The 18,809-nt window shown below is 54.7% G+C and overlaps 2 protein-coding genes across 2 annotated transcripts; one reads left to right on the top strand and one right to left on the bottom strand.

Annotated features, from left to right (window-relative positions):
* Positions 1-434: 434 nt before the first annotated feature.
* On the top strand, positions 435-6,916 carry LOC129084583 (keratin, type II cuticular Hb6). Its single transcript, XM_054590787.1, has 9 exons — positions 435-803; positions 1,573-1,781; positions 2,577-2,637; positions 3,429-3,524; positions 3,738-3,902; positions 4,163-4,288; positions 4,567-4,787; positions 6,566-6,597; positions 6,735-6,916. Exons 1-9 carry the CDS (start codon positions 435-437, stop codon positions 6,914-6,916), a joined length of 1,461 nt encoding a protein of 486 aa, XP_054446762.1.
* A 5,335-nt stretch (positions 6,917-12,251) lies between these two features.
* LOC129084582 (keratin, type II microfibrillar, component 7C) lies at positions 12,252-18,809 on the bottom strand. Its single transcript, XM_054590786.1, has 9 exons — positions 18,426-18,809; positions 16,676-16,884; positions 15,546-15,606; positions 15,322-15,417; positions 14,548-14,712; positions 14,162-14,287; positions 13,663-13,883; positions 12,934-12,965; positions 12,252-12,439 (listed from the first exon to the last, which is right to left on the bottom strand). The coding sequence occupies exons 1-9, from the start codon at positions 18,807-18,809 to the stop codon at positions 12,252-12,254; spliced, it is 1,482 nt and encodes a 493-aa protein (XP_054446761.1).

The following is an 18,809-nucleotide window of genomic DNA, read 5'->3' as shown; positions in this document are numbered from 1 at the left end:
AGCACCAGGGACAGAGGCATTGACTTCATCCCTGGGCGGTCCAGGAAGAGCCCCAGCCCCGCCTTTCCATTCCAACCTGAGTCACTGCTCCCCATCCTCCAGTTCCTGAGTTTCCCCAGCTGTGTATAGGGAGGTTGGGGTGGGTGTGGGGGAAGTGAGCTGTGTCTTTGAAGATAAAAATTGTGCAGTTTAGGGTAAAAGGCCATAAACTTTGGCCGCATCTGGCACCCAATTAAGAATATTAAGGGAGGAGCGACAGCAGCTAAACAACCCAAGCCCATAAAAGACGTCTAATTGCTCCTAACCCATGGACGCACCAGGCTCCCCACATATATAAAAGGCCCAAAGATGTCCGAGATGTAAACACCTCGTCCACTATACCCTCCATCCCGATCTCTCCCTCCTCAGAGCCTCCCTTGTACCAAAGAAACACCATGACTTGTGGATCTTACTGTGCTGGCGGCGCCTTCAGCTGCGCCTCCGCCTGCGGGCCGCGGCCCGGCCGCTGCTGCATCACGGCCGCCCCCTACCGCGGCGTCTCCTGCTACCGCGGCCTCACTGGGAGCTTTGGCAGCCAGAGCTTCTGCGGGGCCTTCCGCTCCGGTTCCTGCGGCCGCAGCTTCGGATACCGCTCTGGCGGCGTGTGCGGACCCAGCCCGCCCTGCATCACTACCGTGTCGGTCAACGAGAGCCTCCTCACGCCCCTCAACCTGGAGATTGACCCCAATGCCCAGTGCGTGAAGCATGAGGAGAAGGAGCAGATCAAGTGTCTCAACAGCAGGTTTGCTGCCTTCATTGACAAGGTGGGTGTCCTTGATCACACCCTTCTGGGACCCCCGCCATGCTAGGGTTCAGGCAGGTGTCTGAGTAGGGGAGTCAGAGGCACAAAGAGCTCTGCCTGCGTGAGCTGTCCTTCTGATGAGAGAGGCAGATACACAAACAAAAACAGGCGCTCACACAAGGGCCTGAAGACTCCCAGCTGGGAGTTCAGATAGACATGGAGGAGAAGTGTGACCTGGTTGTTCTGAGGAACAACTAGAGTTCAGGCTGCTGCTTCTGAAACTACAGAGGTTTCTAGCCCCAGGCTGATGCCTGGGTTCCCTTGAGGATGCAGGGCATGTCGGCTATCCAGTGAAGTGGGGCAGGGGCCAGGGTAGCAGAGCGCCCCTTTAGATGGCCTGTGACGCCATCTCCCTGTTAGTATCACCAGAATAACCCTATGCTGTGATCTGAATCTGAGAACTCTGCCTAAGAAGGCACCTCTTCTAGCTTCAGGGTGAGGGGTGAGCTCTCCGCCCAGAGCCTGACTACATGCCGCTGGGACTCATCAGGGTGGGATAACTCAGTCCACTTGAGAGAAGGGATTGACCTTTCCTAGCCCCTTGCTCCCATCCCTAATGGGAAATCCAGATAAAGATCACAATCAGGAAATCCAGAAGGTGGTTAGCCAACCACTTGCAATTCAATTTCCTGCTGAGCTGCAGGTTTGCAAGTTTGCCTTACAGCAACCCTCCAAATTGGTTAGGGGGCACCAACAGCCATCTGATCTTTCTTCCCCACCCGGAATGGCAGGTGCGCTTCCTGGAGCAACAGAACAAAGTCCTGGAGACCAAATGGCAGTTCTTTCAGAACCGCAAGTGCTGCGAGAGCAACCTGGAGCCGCTGTTTGAGGGCTACATCGAGACGCTGAGGCGGGAGGCCGAGTGCGCGGAGGCCGACAGCGGGAGGCTGGCCTCAGAGCTCAACCACGTGCAGGAGGTGATGGAGGGCTACAAGAAGAAGTGAGTGCAGCGTCGCTGACTGTGACGTTGGGCACAGGAAATGCCTTAGCTTAAAGCCCACTGGATTAGACACGAGAAGAACTTCCAAGTAGGGGGAGCAGCCCTGCAGGCCAGCTTGGCAGGTGCAGCAGGGCCTTCTCACCTGAGCATTTGTGGTCCAGAGGCCCGCCTAAGAGTCGAGCTGTGATTCCCCCAGGAGGCCGCTCCCTTTCTTCAGCCTTCTCTTCTCAGAGCCCGATCGCCCAGCGGCCGTCGCCTCTGCCATGTGGGGAGGGAGCCTCTGCTGTCTTCCAGGCCCCCCTGCTCCCGACCTCCCACCTATAGTCCAGGGATCCTGGATGTGAGATGAACCCCAGTGTCGCTCATGGCTGACATGTCCTGGGGCTCTGGGTGTGCTACTGCGTAGGGTGTGAAGCGCTGATGGGCTCTGGGACTCATAGGCCCCGCGCCTGAGCAGGGATGGACACCGCGGTGAGGGGAGGCAGGGGCTGCAGTGACCCAGAGTGGACGCCATCCACTCCGAGCACGGGGCCGCGTGCTGAGGCCTTCTTTGCCTCCTGAGGTGACTTCAGAGCAGCTTTGGGACACAGGGCTATGAGGCTCCAGAAGATTAGCCCCATGGGCCCCTCAGTTCAGAGTGGAGACACCCCAAGTCCAACCGAAAGGACCCACAGGGCTGCCAGGGATCTGGCGGTGTTGGCAGGTACCAACATTGCCTTCGCCAGAGTGAAGTGGAGGGGGCGTCGTGGGAGACCTGCCCTTCCCTGACCTCCCTCTCTGCCCCTTCGGCCTCAGGTATGAGGAGGAAGTGTCTCTCAGAGCAACAGCCGAGAATGAGTTTGTGGCTCTGAAGAAGGTGAGTAATGTGGTGTCTGGGAGCGCAGCCCCAAGGGAGCTCAGGATGACAGACTGATCTCGGAAAGACCCGGGAGGTCGGGGGGGCGGCGTGGGCTCAACCTCCGTGTGGCTGCAGTGACCTTGCCAGGTCAGGTGGGGGATTCCCAGAGATGAGGGCGTGGGAGACACGTCCAGAGCTTCGACAAAGGGCAATAACCTTGGAATACCCACTAGCACCCTGTCCCGGGCAGGGGCATGGCTGGGTTGAGCTCTGGATGTGCTGCTGTGCCTCAGAGGTTGCGGTGTGTGGGTCCCGTGGAGGCCTGGCACCTTCAGTCCCTGTTGAGGGACAGTGTCCTGTCTAGGGCTGTGGGATGTCTGACGAGAAGGAGGGACAGAGACCCAGGGTGCGGGGGAGGAAAGGACAGAACCCGGAGTGGCCAGGTGGAGTCTGGGAGGAGAGCCGGGGGACAGGGAGGAGTCAGGTGGCTGAGCGGGGGGAGTCTGGGCAGGTGTGCGGGAACAGGGTGAGTAACAGGGGAACTGGCAGGTAAGCTGTGTGAGGGGGGAAGGGGAAAGGCTGATGGCCCATCTCCAAGGCACGAAGGGGCTTGCTCTCAGAGGAGGTGGGGGGAAGTTTGAGGCCCATCCCAGGAAGGTCAGAGGGTATGGAGAAGGGAAGGGAATGGGAACACGGGGGCTCCTTCCCCGCAACCCAGCCTGCGTGAATGGGTGAGAAGAGAGAGGAGTTTGGGGTGAGGATCACCAGGGTAGGGGTCCTCTGAGCTCAAAGACCGCCCACCTTTCCAGGAGGTGGACTGCGCCTACCTGCGCAAGTCGGACCTGGAGGCCAATGCGGAGGCCCTGACCCAGGAGATCGACTTCCTGCGGCGACTGTATGAGGAGGTGAGGGGTTGTGTTCTGGGCAGACAGCTGGCAGCGGGCCTGGAGGAGAGGGCTTTGGCCTGAGGAGGGAGGTGGACAGGGTCTTGGATGAGGGGCAGGGGTCCATGAGGGTGTGGGGGCTGGAGACCAGGGAAGAGCTGAGAAGATTGGGTGCACACTGTTGTGGGCGATGCTGAGGCATAAACACGATGCCCCCTCCTCTCATGCCCCCAGGAGATCCGCGTCCTCCACGCCCACATCTCAGACACCTCAGTCGTCGTCAAGATGGACAACAGCAGGGACCTGAACATGGACTGCGTCATTGCCGAGATCAAGGCTCAGTATGACGACATCGCCACCCGCAGCCGGGCCGAGGCCGAGGCCTGGTACCGCACCAAGGTGGGTGGCACGGGACACCTGCCTCCTAGATATGGCAGCAGGAGGGAGAGGTGGGAGGTCAATTTTAGAAAAGGCTCCTTTTGTCTGGGGATTCTGGTCCCTAGCGATGGTAACAGAAGGGCAGGGAGCTCTCAGGTTGAGGGGGCAGAGCAGGGCTGCCATGGATGGTTGCACAGGCTGGGCACCGTACAGCCTGCACCATCATCCACGCTGTCCTGAATGGGTGGGACATTACACGCTCCGCCTCTGCTTCCCCCCAGTGCGAGGAGATGAAGGCCACCGTGATCCGCCACGGGGAGACCCTGCGCCGCACCAAGGAGGAGATCAACGAGCTGAACCGCATGATCCAGAGGCTGACAGCCGAGGTCGAGAACGCCAAGTGCCAGGTACGGGTCATCTGCGCCCTAGATCGCCAGAGAGGCCAGGGGTCTAGACAGGGTCTCACAGGCCACATGTGCTCAGTCTGGATCTCGCCATTTGTTCTCCAGCCCCTTTGCAAAACTTAGGGTGCCAGGGTGTGTTCACTCAGAGGGACCCAGATAATGAAGTTGAGGGGCCTGTTCCGGGGGTGTTCCCAGCTGGCTGCGAGAGACAGGACACTCCCAGGAAGTGGACAGAGAGACCCGGAGACCCTAACCCACCTTGTTCTCTTCTGGGTCCCCAGAACACCAAGCTGGAGACTGCAGTGACCCAGGCGGAGCAGCAGGGCGAGACGGCCGTCAGCGATGCCCGCTGCAAGCTGGCCGAGCTGGAGGCCGCCCTGCAGAAGGCCAAGCAGGACATGGCCTGCCTGCTCAAGGAGTACCAGGAGGTGATGAACTCCAAGCTGGGCCTGGACATCGAGATCGCCACCTACAGGCGCCTGCTGGAGGGCGAGGAGCAGAGGTGGGTATCATAGCCAATCTTCTCTCCCAGCCTTGCCTGGGTTCAGCGTGCCTTGTCCCTCACAGTCGTGGCATCACTCCTCTCTTGTTTCTGCATGTCGTGATCATGCAACTGGACAGGTAATTTGAAAGTTCTTTGGGTATGTTTCTAGTCCCATTTGAGCCTCTCATGCCCACCTGGTGTTGACCTGGAATTAGTTCCTTTACAAATCTACTCCTCAGGTCTGGTTAGACTATAGTTATTGCTGCTCCCGAGAAGCTCAGGCTGGGCTTTGGGTCTCCTTCCCTCCACAGTGTTCTGCCCTCCTGGGCCCTCATTACACATGCCACTCTGGATTCCAGCTCTCTTTTTAAGCCTGGCTCTGGCCTCAGCTCAAGGAGTTCAGATTTATCCTACAGGACAGCTTCTGTGGGGGATTTTATTAACTCAAACTTAGATATTCTAACAATAGTGAGTACCCCCAAGTAGTCTTCTATTATAGCAGGTAGGACCCGGCAGCTGAGGTCTGTCACTTGAGGCAACTATATCCTACACTGGGCATGTTTGCTTGTGGCTTGCTTTGGGGGCCGGGGCAGGGGTAGACTCATTGGTCATTTAGGCTTCTTATGGCTGGAGAGCAGTTGAGCAGTTCCTATGAGGCCGCTGGCTCTGGGCAAAAGAGATTGGAGGGTGAGGATGCTGAGGGAGTATCCAGAGGGCACCCTGGAAACACAGGTTTGGCGGCTGGAATCAAAGCGATCACTTGGAGAGTCTCACAATGTACTCATTGGAGAGCTTGGAGGCATAAGAGCTTGCTGGGGCTGGAGAGTTTCATTAGCAAAGAATTCTGGGAGGAAGAGTTTTTGAAGACTGAGTTCAAAAGTTGGAGACACTTGCAGAGATGGCCCTGGAAACCGAGTGGCCCGCCTCTCTGCCACACAGGGCTCTTGGAGTGAACTCGGAAGCTTTGGTGTGGGTTCCCTAGGAGCCCTGGGTATGGATGATTAGATGGTGGATTAGCGGCGGATTCTCCTCACATCTGAAGCTAATTTTGACAACCCTTTGCCACTGTGCTCCCACAGGGACTCTTGTGTGTTTCCCTTAAGGACATAGCAGGCTGGGAGGAGTTACATGGCCCAAGTTGTAGCTCTGCCTTAATTCTGTTTTTCTCCTCTCTCTGGGCCTCAGTTTCCCCACATGCCAAATTAGGGAGTTGGTGAAGGTGGTCTCTGAGCCTGTTCTCAATGGGCTTTAAAATCATATTCATTTGTGCAACGCAACAGTTACTCTTTGAGCCAGGCATTGTTTTAGGCATTGCTGATTCTGCAATGTGGACAAGAATAGACAAAACCTTCTGTCCTCCTGAAGCCCACATTCTAGTGACACCAATCAGACCAGATTCAGGGAGGTACACCTGCTGCTCCTTGCATTTGCAAGTCAGTCAGAACCAGCATAAACAGTAGCAGCTAACATCTCTGAAGTGCTCACTGTGTGGTAGGCACTAAGCACTTACATGTATCATTTGATGTCACCTTCACTACAGATCTAGCAGTAGATCATCTCTATGAAGAGATTAGGGTTCGGGAGGGTACATCTGAGGTGGCTCAGCTAACAGTGGGTGGAGAGCCAGGCACCCGCGGCATCGTCTCGAGAAGACACGTGCTGATGAGGCTTTCCTGGCTCCTGGATTAGCCCCGGTTACTACCCAGGAGGACCGCGGGTCTCACCTTTCGCTATTGGCTGCATCCGCCAGGCGGCTTTTCCGCGATGTTGACTTCTCTCTTTTCCTTTTCCAACAGGTTGTGTGAGGGTGTTGGTTCCGTGAATGTCTGTAAGTAGCTCAGGCCCTTTCCCTTCTCTCACTGGGGTTGTCCAGCGCCTTGGGGAGGGGGCGTTTTGGCTTGCCCCAAAGTCGCTTGGCTATGGCGGTGCCTGATGCGCGTCTGGGCCTGTTCTCCCCTCTTTCAGGCGTCAGCAGCTCCCGCGGTGGCGTCGTCTGTGGCAATCTCTGCGCCAGCAGTACTGCCCCTGCTGTCATCGCCGGCGTCTGCAGCGCCCCCTCCTGCGGAAACGTGGTGGTGGGCACCGCCAACGCGTGCGGCCCCTGCTCCGGCGTCAGTTCCTGCAGCGGAGGCTGTAACAGGTGCTAGGGGGCTGTAGCTTCTGCCAGCGCGCCTCCTGGCCACCGTCCACCCAGCCAGGACCTCGCAAAACCTGAGAGCCCCTCCCGCGGCTGCCCCACGCGTCGTCAGCCGCAGGCCTCCCAAGGACCAGTCCCCAGATGTGTACACTCCGCAGGTCTTCTCTACCTGCTGCCTCTGCGTGCCACGTCCCAGGCGCCCTGAGCCCCAGAGAGGCTGGGGCAGAACCTTGGTCTCTTTCTGTAGTCTTCCCTAGTAGTCGATTTGTTTTCCTGAGCATTTATCCTTCCTTCTGCCTTCTATGTTTTGCTGGAGTCATTGGCCTTGCTTGACCCTTCCACCCAAGCTTGGAGGAACAGGGCAGGCCCCAGGATCTCCCTGTCTGCTCTTCCTGGGAATCTGCCAGTGTGATTGTACCTGCGGATCGGAGATGGGGAGTCCTGATGGTGGTTTTCCTCCAACTTTGTGAGGGCTGCCTGCAGAAGCTTCTAAAAAGCCAATGACTCAACTGCCAGCAAGTTTGTTTGCCTTTATTTCACTCTGTGTTTCTAATAAACTAATTGTAGCTAATCAAACCTGGTTCCTTCAGAGTCTTGAAAATGCCAGGCCCCTCCTGTGAGAGGTGCTCCTGCCCGAGATTCCCTCAGGACCTCCCTATCTACTGTTATTTTTCAGCAGGTGAAGATGACTGCAGTGCATGCTGCCCATCTGGCTGGGCAATGCCGGGGGTGCCTGGCTCTCCACCCACTGTTAGCTGAGCGACCTCAGATGTACCCTCCCTAACCCTAACCTCTTCATAGAGATGATCTACTGCTAGATCTGTAGTGAGGGTGAAATCAAGCCTTGGGAAAGCAGGAGAAGACTGAGGGAAGCCAGGCATCTAGTGTGGTCATGGTTTCCCTAGACTAGTTTTCTCACCTTCAACGCTGTTGCTATCTTGGGCTGGAGGATTCTTTGTGGTGGGGCTGTCCTGTGCACTGCGCGATGTTTAGCAGTGTCCCTGGTCTCTAACCTCTCGATACCAGTAGTCTTCCCTCAGCCCCAATTGCAACAATCAAAGCCATCTCTACACACAGTCAAGTGTGTCCTAGTGGTTCTTGGTCAGGGAGATTTTGCCCCCCAGGGACATCCCGGGGTGGGGGGAGTACCTGAGAAAACATGTGGAGGTAAGAATGGAAGGGAGGCATGTGAGACAAGCAGTGTGGGCAGGTGGAGTCAGGAGAGCCGAGCTTCCAAGTCACAGTCCTGACTCTGCCATTCCCCAAATGTGTGACTCTGGGTGAATTGCTTCCACCTTCCGAGTTCCAGTTTCCTTGGCTGTAGAATGAGGGAGGTTGGGCCATAATCCTAAGGTCCCTTCTGGCTCCTTAAGGAAGATGTTGTATTTAAAAGGCTTTTGTTAATTAAAAATAAACTATATCTGAATGCTGGTTCAGCCATTTACCCATTCTATATTTGTGGGAGTGAAATTCTGTAAATCTGAGAATAAATTCTGTAAGTACAGGAGCTGCAGATATAAGGAACAGCTCCTACTCCCAGGCCTGAGAGAGTCCACCCAAGGAAGAGCCCCAAAATGTCACCTCCACCACATTGTCTTGGTCAAAGCTGTCACAGGGCCAGCCCAGATCCCAAGGGAGGGAATGTAGTCTCTGTCTTTGAGATGAGAACTGCCATACACACAAAGGGGAGAAGGGGGGGCGTCACTTCTGAAGAGAGCTATCAAAGGAAGATCAAACGAGACAATATGAATAAGAGTTTAGAGTACACTATGGCATGTAATTGATACTCAAAAATTGCTATTTATTATTGTTGTTATTTTTGTTATTATGGTATAACAGCACAGATTTCCTAGGCTCTGAATAGTGGGAGGCAGAATGGGATGGTACAGAAACAGTGAAGCCTGGAAGTCTGGAATCTAGATTCTTGTCCTGGTTTGGTCACCAGGAGTGTGTGGCCAGACCTCTTCAGGTTTTGGAACCTCAGTTAGCTTATCCGCATTTTGGAGTGACACCGGGTCTACTACAGGAGCAAGCACGTCAGCTGCTGTGCAGGGCAGATGCTGAAAGACTGTCACTCTGGGTGCTGTCACTACCCCGGCCGGCCTTATCTCAGCTGTCAGTGCGGAGCGACGGTATTCCTTGGCAGTCAGCAGGAACATTCCAGAGAGAAGGCAGTTGGCTCTCTGTGAAGCGCAGAAGGCCTCATTAATTGGCCCACACCATCTACCTCTTCAAGATGATGGGAAAAGTGCCCAGAAGGAAGTAGGAATGAGAAATAACCTTGGACAAAGAAAGCCTTCATGGGGGGGAGTTGGGGCTGGGGCACAAGGGAGCAGTGGAGCAGAGCATAGAAATGAAGGGCCCATTTTAAGCTTCTAGAGGGCACAGGAGAGCAGGCCCGATCCTCTTGCACCAGCCTTAGGGACCTATTAGAGTTCCGGGGAGTTTCCATGCTCCTTCACCAACCCCACCTCTTCGTTTGCATTCCTCATGTCTAGGACACATCGCTTCTTCCTGGTTAATGCCTTACTTATGTTTACTTTTTTTTTTCTGTAAAATGCAAGCTTAATGGAGGACAGGCATCTCTGACTTGTTCCCTCCCACTTATATGAACCCAAGTTTGTATAACAGTACTTGGTAGATATTAAACACTAAATAATCATTTGCTGATTAAGTAAATGAACTCCTGGTCTTCCTTTAGGTCTCAGCTCCAATATTACTTCCTCTAGGAGGTAACCAGCTTCCCCTGGTTAATAATCCTCCAAACTGTGCTTCCTATTTCCTTCTAGTGCCAAGGCCCAGGCCTCTTTGCAATCCACCTCGCCTTGAGGAAGAGGTGGCCGTGGTGGCAGAGGAGGTGGGGCTCAGGGACTCAGGACAGCAGGCTCTAACAGGTGGAGAGCCTGCAACATCAGTCTTGCCGTGTCCCTTGAGCTGATAGGGTGCATCACTCCAGAGGCATGGAGACTCCCTGTGCTCCCCAGGTGGCATCTGGATGACCTCTCAAGGCTGGCGGTCCTTACAGGATCCCCCTGAATGCCCTGGGAAGGGAGTATTACAATCCCAGAGTAGAGCTCAGCGTCATTACCTAAGAAAGTCAGAACTGAAAAGGCCCTTTCAAACGCTCTGGTCCAGCCCTCATTTGACAGATGTTCAGGGCACCCCAAGCCAGAGCAGGAGAGGAAGGTGGGGGGCAATGGGGAATGGTGAGAGGCCCTGAGACATTAGTCAGAGTCAAGGATGTAGGACTTGTGCGCTATGTTCAAGAGCCTGGACTTCATCCCGAGGGCAACCCCTGGAAGGTTAGCCTTAGGTTTTATAAAGATCTCTGGTTGCTGTGTAGTGTGGATTGGAAAGGGAGAAGAGCAGGACTCCAACGAAGATGGTGGTGGCTGGTCCGTGGGTGGTAGCAGCAGGGAGAGAGGAAAGAAATGGGTTAGAGGGGTACTTAGGAGGTAGAAAAGAAAGCAGTTGGGGTTTAATTAGATTTGAGGTCAAGGGTGCAGGCACAGATGATAGGTTCAGATTTGAGCATCTGATCATCTGTGTTGATGATCTTGACAGGGGAGATAGGAGGAGACTTGGATAGAGAAGGTGGGAAATAGTGAGTTCAGCTTGAAGGTCTGTTCAGTTGGAAGGGTTTCTAGGGCTGCAGAGTGGACGTGTCCCCTAGGACCTGGTTGGGGCAAGTGGATCTGAAGCTGAGTGAGGTCAGGGCAGTGGAGAGTCATCAGGTCTCTGAATCATAGTTGGATGATTTTAACCAGAGATGACACTAACAATGGTGGTGACCGAAGACAAGAGACTGACTGCTCTGGGAGCAAGTGCAGAGAGGCAAGAGAAGGGCCCTGAGACACTTTCGTGTTTGAGGGAAAGGTTTCCTGGGTGAGAGATGTGAGCCAGCGGGCAGAGCTGCTTGGGAGGAGCTGAGAGCCTGGCCTGTAGAACATGGAAATGAAAGACCTGACACTCTGTCTCAGGAAACGGGAAGGAGAGAGGGTGACAGGTGAGGAGCCAGGAGGGTCCTAGAGATTCCAGGAGGGAGTGTGGGAAGGTGGTGGGTCCTCCTAGGGCCGCATGGTGATGTGAATAGAAAGGTCAGGGCCTGGAAGGTTGGCCAGCACTGGGGCTGAGGTGGGGCTGCACAAAGAGAGGAAAGAAGGAGAAGGACTGCACAGGACGGGCCAAGGCTATGGGGGGCTAGTCCATGCCCGGTTCTTCCATTGTGGGGTTAGGGGCTTCTCAATGTCTGCCTCCTGGGAGCTCCCAGCCTCTTTCTGAGCAGAGGACGGGAGAGGTCAGGCCATGTAGGGGCAGAGGGGCTGTCTTAGCCTTGGGATGGAGGCTCTGGGGAATCTGAGGATGAGGGCCGTGAGTGGGGTAGTTGAGAAAGCAAGCAGATGGTGAGGGGAAGTAGCTCCTCTTACCAGTTAAGAGCTTTTGAGGAGGCTTTCCTGGGTGCTGAAGAGGTGCGTGTATGGGTGGGGGTGAGGAGGATGGACAACAGGTGGGTGTCAAGAGTCTCATCTCCCTTGTATGATGGGCAGCAGTAGGAATGGATGGTGTGAACTCCAGACTGAAACAAGGTGGCCGTCTGAGGTGGCTGTTGGCACTTCTGGAGGTTGCTGTGGTGCATCTGTGCGGTGTTGGTGAAGGTGTGTGTAGGGGAGGGTGGTTAAAACCAAACACACACACGAAGACTCACACATGCACACATGCACACTGCCTTTCAGAAGATTTCATGGCCTCCTTTGGTTTCCTTCAGAACCAGTCAGATGAAAAAGTCTCAAACTACCCCAGACTGGCAGGTATGAGTTAGGGGACGGTGTTGTGAGTACAGTCAGCACTGCCTGGCCAGGGGAAGATGGCACTGTTTGGGGAGAGGTTGTTCTGTGGGTATCCAGGTTGAGGATTGGTCAGAATGACCCCAGTCTTCAGGTCATCTCGCTGGGCTGGGGCACTCGCCGGTCAGTGGGCATGGGCTTACTCTGGGAGAGCAAGACATCAATAGCACAGACGGCAGGTCCCCCAGTTTATTGGAAAAATGGAGGACAAGGGGCCAGAGAGGCAAGGGAGGCAGTCCAGCAGTGCTCCTTCCAGGGAAGGGAAGCCTTCCTCCCTGGGAGGGGCCAGAGAAGATGGCGGGAGAGAAGGGTCCATTCCAAGCAGCAGCCCCTTCCAGTAGGACAAGGTGAGCAGGGAAGTGGCTGACGCGAACGAGCTGCGCGGTGTATTCTCAGAACACGGGGAAAAGCTACCCAGGGGCCGCTGTTCTCAGCTGGGGGCGGGGGCAGTGGCACGTCTGGCAGGCAGAAGGGGCTTCTCTGGCTCACTCTTGGGACAGCCTAACACCTCCCTGGGCCGCAGGGTCCCGCTCCGCAGGTGGTGTTGAGCTGGCAGCAGGGCGCGCACAGTCCAGTGCTCACTGCCAGGTTCCCGCTGCAGGGGGCGCTGCAGGCACTGCCGGTCACGGGCCGGGAGCCCGAAACGCAGAGGTCCCCGCAGACGACCCCGCCTCGGGAGCTGCTGACACCTGCGAGAACAAAGGCTGGGTCAGAGGCTTGGCTGGTGGTCACTTCCTCCAGCTACCTTCCTTTGGCTTCTGTGATCTGTCCAGCCTACCAGGGAAGGACTCAAAGGACCTTCCGTTCTAGTCCTGAAGGTGTGGATGAACCTTAGCCTGGGAACCAGGAACCTTGGGTTTTGGCCCTGGTTCTGCTTTGTGACCTTGGGCAAGCCCTTTCCTCTCTCTGGGCTTCTTCACCTATACAAGGTGGGGATCGTACTGAGTGGCATCTAAGATCCCTTCCTGCACTGACATAGTATTATTCTTTCCCTCTCCAACTCCATGCATACTGTGAGATCCTTACTGCAAGTTAACTCTATTCTCTCTTGTTGCATGACCAACCTACCCCTATTTACTGGGAGAATGATTAGCAACGTTCTCCCCAGTGTCTCTATACACTCACACCCAGGAAATTCTTGTCGTCCAACCTAGTTTTCCTTTTCAGGGCTTACAATACTTACAGACATTCACAGCTCCAACGCCTTCACATAGCCTGAGTGGGGACAAGGTAAGAAAGAGAAAGAAAAAAAAAAAGATCAGAATGAGATCCTCCAATTTTCCCTAGGTGCTGAAATGGGTCCTTTCAGTGCTATTTCTGGTCTATATTCATGCCTCTGTGGAACTTTAAAAAGTGTCTTTCTAGCAGTTGCAGCAATGCCGGGGCACACTCTTTGGCAAACAGTGGACAGGCTGGACTTCAGCTTTCACTTACCCCTCAGCTGGCTGCCTTTGCACAGTATACGGCTTAAACAACCACATCTGGCATATGTGTATAGGTTTGGTTCTAGGAAGGGGAAGATTCTCTTGGACAGTGACACGAGGCCAGGGTCAAGTTTGGCTACCAATTCTACCTTAGGACAAGGTGACCTTCTAGAAACAAGGGAGGGAGTGGCTATTGGAAGAGTTGAGGATAGAATAACTCGAGGATGTTTTGAACTGAGAGACAGGGTGCCTAGGTTTTGAGCCCACCAAGGCCCGTGCTGTTTGGAACTCCAGACATCACAGCGGCACTGGCTTTTGTTTTCCCTCTGTATGCTACATTTCAGGTTCCAGTCCTTTGAAATTTAGGATCCAAAGATGCCAGAACTGGCTTGGGGTCAGTTCTTGGGACTGAGACTGAGATGTGGAGGAAACAAATATGGGTGGGTCTATGCATGTGGAATTCTTAGGGCAACTGGGTTGAGCCCCACCTCTGCTCCTCGCCCTCCAGCAGGCGCCTGTAGGTGGCGATCTCGATGTCCAGGCCCAGCTTGGAGTTCATCACCTCCTGGTACTCCTTGAGCAGGCAGGCCATGTCCTGCTTGGCCTTCTGCAGGGCAGCCTCCAGCTCGGCCAGCTTGCAGCGGGCATCGTTGATGGCCGTCTCGCCCTGCTGCTCCGCCTGGGTCACTGCAGTCTCCAGCTTGGTGTTCTGGGGACCCAGAAGAGAACAAGGTGGGTTAGGGTCTCCGGGTCTCTCTGTCCATTTCCTGGGAGTGTCCTGTCTCTCCCAGCCAACTAGGAACACTCCAGGAAGAGGCCTCTTGCCTTAATCACCCTGGGTCTCCCTGAGTAACCACAGCCTGTGATTCTAGTCAAGTAAATGGGCTGGAGAACAAATGGCGAGATCCAGACTGAGCACATGTGGCCTGTGAGACCCTGTCTAGGCCCCTGGCCTCTCTGGCGATCTAGGGCGCAGATGACCCGTACCTGGCACTTGGCGTTCTCGACCTCGGCTGTCAGCCTCTGGATCATGCGGTTCAGCTCGTTGATCTCCTCCTTGGTGCGGCGCAGGGTCTCCCCGTGGCGGATCACGGTGGCCTTCATCTCCTCGCACTGGGGGGAAGCAGAGGCGGAGCGTGTAATGTCCCACCCATTCAGGACAGCGTGGATGATGGTGCAGGCTGTACGGTGCCCAGCCTGTGCAACCATCCATGGCAGCCCTGCTCTGCCCCCTCAACCTGAGAGCTCCCTGCCCTTCTGTTACCATCGCTAGGGACCAGAATCCCCAGACAAAAGGAGCCTTTTCTAAAATTGACCTCCCACCTCTCCCTCCTGCTGCCATATCTAGGAGGCAGGTGTCCCGTGCCACCCACCTTGGTGCGGTACCAGGCCTCGGCCTCGGCCCGGCTGCGGGTGGCGATGTCGTCATACTGAGCCTTGATCTCGGCAATGACGCAGTCCATGTTCAGGTCCCTGCTGTTGTCCATCTTGACGACGACTGAGGTGTCTGAGATGTGGGCGTGGAGGACGCGGATCTCCTGGGGGGCAGAAGTAGGGGAAGAGAACAACCAATTTACCTGAGCTTTTCCTCACCCTTTGAAGCTGATGTCTATCATCTCTTTGTCCCATTTGAAGCCAAAGTCTCTTGTTTGGAGAGAAAAAAATCCTGGATGAAATTGAATAATTTTTTTGTCTACATAAAATACTCCCTGTTAGATGAAAATACAACTACTTCTGAAATGCTTGCTTCTGGGATTGTTCAGGCCCATGTGAGCCTAGGCAGCTTCCCTCCAGTCAGCATGCTGTGAAGGCTTCCTCGGGGCCAGATCCTGTGTAAGGGCCATGTCACCTTCTCCTGGACTGACCACAGAGTGGAAGACAATGGGCTTTCAGAGAAATCCTGAGCTGGAGAACCTGGAGTTGAGGCTGCACGATGCTTCATGTGGGCTCTGCTTTAGGTCTGTCCTAGAGACCACATTTTCTTGCTCCTTCCTACTTCTGTCCTTTTTTTGTTCTCTATCCTTCTGTGTCCTTTTTTCCCTTTTCCTGCTCCCATCCAACCCTCCAGCCTCCAGCCTGGGTTCCCTTGTCAGCCGGCCTGTTGGGTCTAAGAGTCGTGGTGCCTGCCATGGCTGAGAGCCCCTCACCTCCTCATACAGTCGCCTCAGGAAGTCGATCTCCTGGGTCAGAGCCTCTGCGTTGGCCTCCAGGTCTGACTTGCGGATGTAGGCGCAGTCCACATCCTGTGTGGGGTTCAAGGGGCCATGAGATCAGCTCTCCTCATGATGCTCTGAGGGCTTGGCTGCCATGTGGCAGGGCAGAGAATGGGATGGCTGGGGACTCAGGGTAGAACTTGGCTTCAGGCACTCACCTTCTTTAGAGCCACAAACTCATTCTCCGCTGTGGCCCGCAGTGCAACTTCTTCTTCGTACCTGAGGTGGGCAGGGAGAACAGGACCCCACCTGAGCAGCTCTCAACTTGGTTATGAAGCAGGCATGCAAACATGCCTGATTCCTAGATCTCCCCCCAGCTTATCCCCCTGCCTCCAAAAGAAATGGGGCAGCACAAGGAAGAAATCAGGCTGCTGGCCCAGGCCTACTTGGATACATTGGAGAACTGAAGCACCTCTGAGCTTTTTAGTGGCGGTGGGAGAGCAGGATCTGGAAGCTGTGCATTCCTGCGTGTGTGCATGTGTGTGTGTGTTGCGGGGGGTGGTTAGGGCATGGGAGGTGGCTAATTTTCTCACCAGGTCTCCATTTACCTTTCCCCAACCCTTCCTCTTGCCCCTGGCTTAGGGGTCCCCTCTGTCATTCTCCTCCTGGGCTCAGCCAAAAGGAGTCCCACCCATCACCTCCTCCTGCTCTGTGGGCAGGCCAGCTCAGAGCCAGCGGCAGGGGGCGTGGTAGACTGGGAAGTCCATGGTTGAGAGCCTTACTGAAGGAAGCTGGTGCCCCTCGAAACCAGATTCCTTCAGAGCACATGGTGTGCACCCTTCATATCATGCATCACACATGGTAACTGAAGGCCTGTCTGTGACTATGCTGTGACTGCCTCTCAGCAGAATATAAGTACCACAAGGACAGGGATGGTGTCTCATGTTTGCCCCTGAATCTCCAGAACCCCATCCAGTGTCTGGCTGGCACTTGGTAGGCGCTCGAAAAGCGTTAGTTGAGTTAATGAGTAAACCTAAGAAGAATGTCCTTGACTTTGAGTGCTGGGCTCAAAGGGACCAGGAATGTTAATTTTTCTGGAGTCTTAAGAGAAGGGTCTGGTTGGTGGATAGAGGAAGGGAGAGAACACCATGTCCCTGAGCTGCTGGTAGGAAGCCAAGGAGAGCTTCACCCTTAGGGGGACAGGACTCATCCAAGGGACTATGTGCCTTAAGGAAAGAGTGCTGGTTCCCCCTCAATCCTCAGGCAGGTGCCCAGACACAGATGGACACTCCCTTGTGCTGGGAGCTTCCTTCAAGCCCTTTCCTGAGCCAGCCCTTCCTGCACTTACTTCTTCTTGTAGCCCTCCATCACCTCCTGCACGTGGTTGAGCTCCGAGGCCAGCCTCCCGCTGTCGGCCTCCACACACTCGGCCTCCCGTCTCAGTGTCTCGATGTAGCCCTCAAACAGCGGCTCCAGGTTGCTCTCGCAGCACTTGCGGTTCTGGTAGAACTGCCACTTGGTCTCCAGGAGCTTGTTCTGCTGCTCCAGGAAGCGCACCTGCAGCCCAGAGGCAGAGCCTGAGAATCTCTTCTTGCAGGATCAGAGAGCAAGAGAAGGTCCTGGCACCAGGACCTGCAGGCCCCCAACTCTCTGACCCAGCGTCCTCCCTGGTAGGAGTTATGCCGTCTCTCAAAGTCATGCCAGCGCTTAATCAGCTCACCATCTGCAAGTCCTTCTTGTGAGCTAACTTTGGTCTCTTTAGGGCACTTTACCTAGTGTCCTGAAAAGCACTAAACTATGCTGAATCCATACTCTGCTGCCGCTTGTTAATAATGTGTCCTTGGCCACAGCACTTAACCCCTTTGCAGAGTGATTGCCTCACTGTGAGGGTTTAATTAGCCCAGGTACTGAAAGGCACCTGCACACTGTACAGCTACTACACCAAGTCAGATATAGTTGTTAGTGTGCAAATGAACAGTTCAACCCTTTTAGAAAGGCAGGCTGTAAAAGTTGAAAAACAAAGTACATGCCAATCTTCAAACACCTACAACAATGCAATTAGAATAATAGTCACCTGGGATATCTGTGCAAGAATGTTCTGTGTTCCAACCTCCTGATTTTACAGGTGAGGGTTCGAAGGCATCTCGTGCCTGAGCTCTCACAATAGCAGAGGAAAAACTCAGGTTCTGATATGATGCCCCGCAAGGGAAGGTGCTTCTCTTACTGTAGTAATTATTGACTATTGGGCCCAAGGAAAATTTCTCTTCCATTTCCCTGCCAGGAGGTTGGTCCACTATCCCATTGAGATCCCTTTGTCTAATAACTGTGCTACATCCTGGTAAGTACTTTTCTATATTATTCTCGGTCTCTTATGTGGCTAGTAGTTTCAGATTTTTTTCTTTTCTTTTGGTCTTTTCTGATGGATGTTTCTTTCAAGGTTGGCTCTGGAGTGCTCTGCTTAGATCCAGAACTGCTTCCTCATTAGAGCTTTCCCCCCCAGCCTCTTGCACCACTGAGCTGGACACTGACATCTACAGATGGTTCAACTGTGCCCAAGTCGCATACTGCCTGCTTCCCATAGGGTCCAGAAGAGTGGGAACTGTGTCTACAGCTCACTCCTGTGTCCCCAGCTCCAGGCACGGTGGCTTGGACAAACCATTCTGGCCCCTGTTCAGCAGCTAAATAACCACAGGTATGAAACTGCTCTGTGATCCATGAGGTTCCCTCCGGGCAGTCTTCCAGTACGCACTCACTAGCCCTGTCCTGGACATAGGGAGCACCTCCTTGCCATGTAAACAACTATTTGCTTCAAATACATTGAACACCCACATGGCAGCCCTTTGCTCTTGAGATGTTATCTCTCAGTCCTACACGTTCTCCTCCTGGTTCTGCTTGTGTTTTCAGTTTGTCCCAAGCCTCAGACTGGCAGCTCTTGACCCTATTCTTGTCTTTCTGTCTGTGTCCTAGAGGTATAATGGTCTCTCCCTTAAGACTGGGAGCTTTTCTGGGTAAGTTTCTGCCTCTGACTCTCCTCTCAATGCTCAGCCTGAGTCCTGAGCTAGATGGGGTTCAGGAAGGGTGTGGTCAAGGACACCCACCTTGTCAATGAAGGCAGCAAACCTGCTGTTGAGACACTTGATCTGCTCCTTCTCCTCATGCTTCACGCACTGGGCATTGGGGTCAATCTCCAGGTTGAGAGGCGTGAGGAGGCTCTCGTTGACCGACACGGTAGTGATGCAGGGCGGGCTGGGTCCGCACACGCCGCCAGAGCGGTATCCGAAGCTGCGGCCGCAGGAGCCGGAGCGGAAGGCCCCACAGAGGCTTTGGCTGCCAAAGCCCCCAGTGAGGCCGCGGTAGCAGGAGACGCCGCGGTAGGGGGCGGCCGTGATGCAGCAGCGGCCGGGCCGCGGCCCGCAGGCGGAGGCGCAGCTGAAGTTCCTGAGGCCAAATCCACAGCCCACGGAGCCGAATCCACAGGTCAT

The sequence above is a fragment of the Pteronotus mesoamericanus genome, unplaced genomic scaffold, assembly GCF_021234165.1.
Source record: "Pteronotus mesoamericanus isolate MK-2021 breed Mesoamerican mustached bat unplaced genomic scaffold, CSHL_Meso_final scaffold_21, whole genome shotgun sequence".
Lineage (NCBI taxonomy): Eukaryota > Metazoa > Chordata > Mammalia > Chiroptera > Mormoopidae > Pteronotus > Pteronotus mesoamericanus.
The sequence above is the reverse complement of the archived record's forward strand: the minus strand, read 5'-3'. Positions and strand labels throughout refer to the sequence as shown.

What these genes read in the sequence shown, in the direction of transcription:
- LOC129084582 (XM_054590786.1), bottom strand. Translation starts at nt 18,809, where the DNA reads ATGACCTGTGGATTCGGCTCCGTGGGCTGTGGATTTGGCCTCAGGAAC. An exon ending in TGAGGCGACTGTATGAGGAG is followed by an intron (nt 14,713 to 15,321) that starts GTGAGGGGCTCT and finishes TCTGCCCCCCAG; the next exon opens with GAGATCCGCGTCCTCCACGC. An exon ending in CGTTGGAGCTGTGAATGTCT is followed by an intron (nt 12,440 to 12,933) that starts GTAAGTATTGTA and finishes TTGTTCTCGCAG; the next exon opens with GTGTCAGCAGCTCCCGAGGC.
- LOC129084583 (XM_054590787.1), top strand. Translation starts at nt 435, where the DNA reads ATGACTTGTGGATCTTACTGTGCTGGCGGCGCCTTCAGCTGCGCCTCC. An exon ending in AGTTTGTGGCTCTGAAGAAG is followed by an intron (nt 2,638 to 3,428) that starts GTGAGTAATGTG and finishes CCACCTTTCCAG; the next exon opens with GAGGTGGACTGCGCCTACCT. An exon ending in TGTTGGTTCCGTGAATGTCT is followed by an intron (nt 6,598 to 6,734) that starts GTAAGTAGCTCA and finishes CCCCTCTTTCAG; the next exon opens with GCGTCAGCAGCTCCCGCGGT.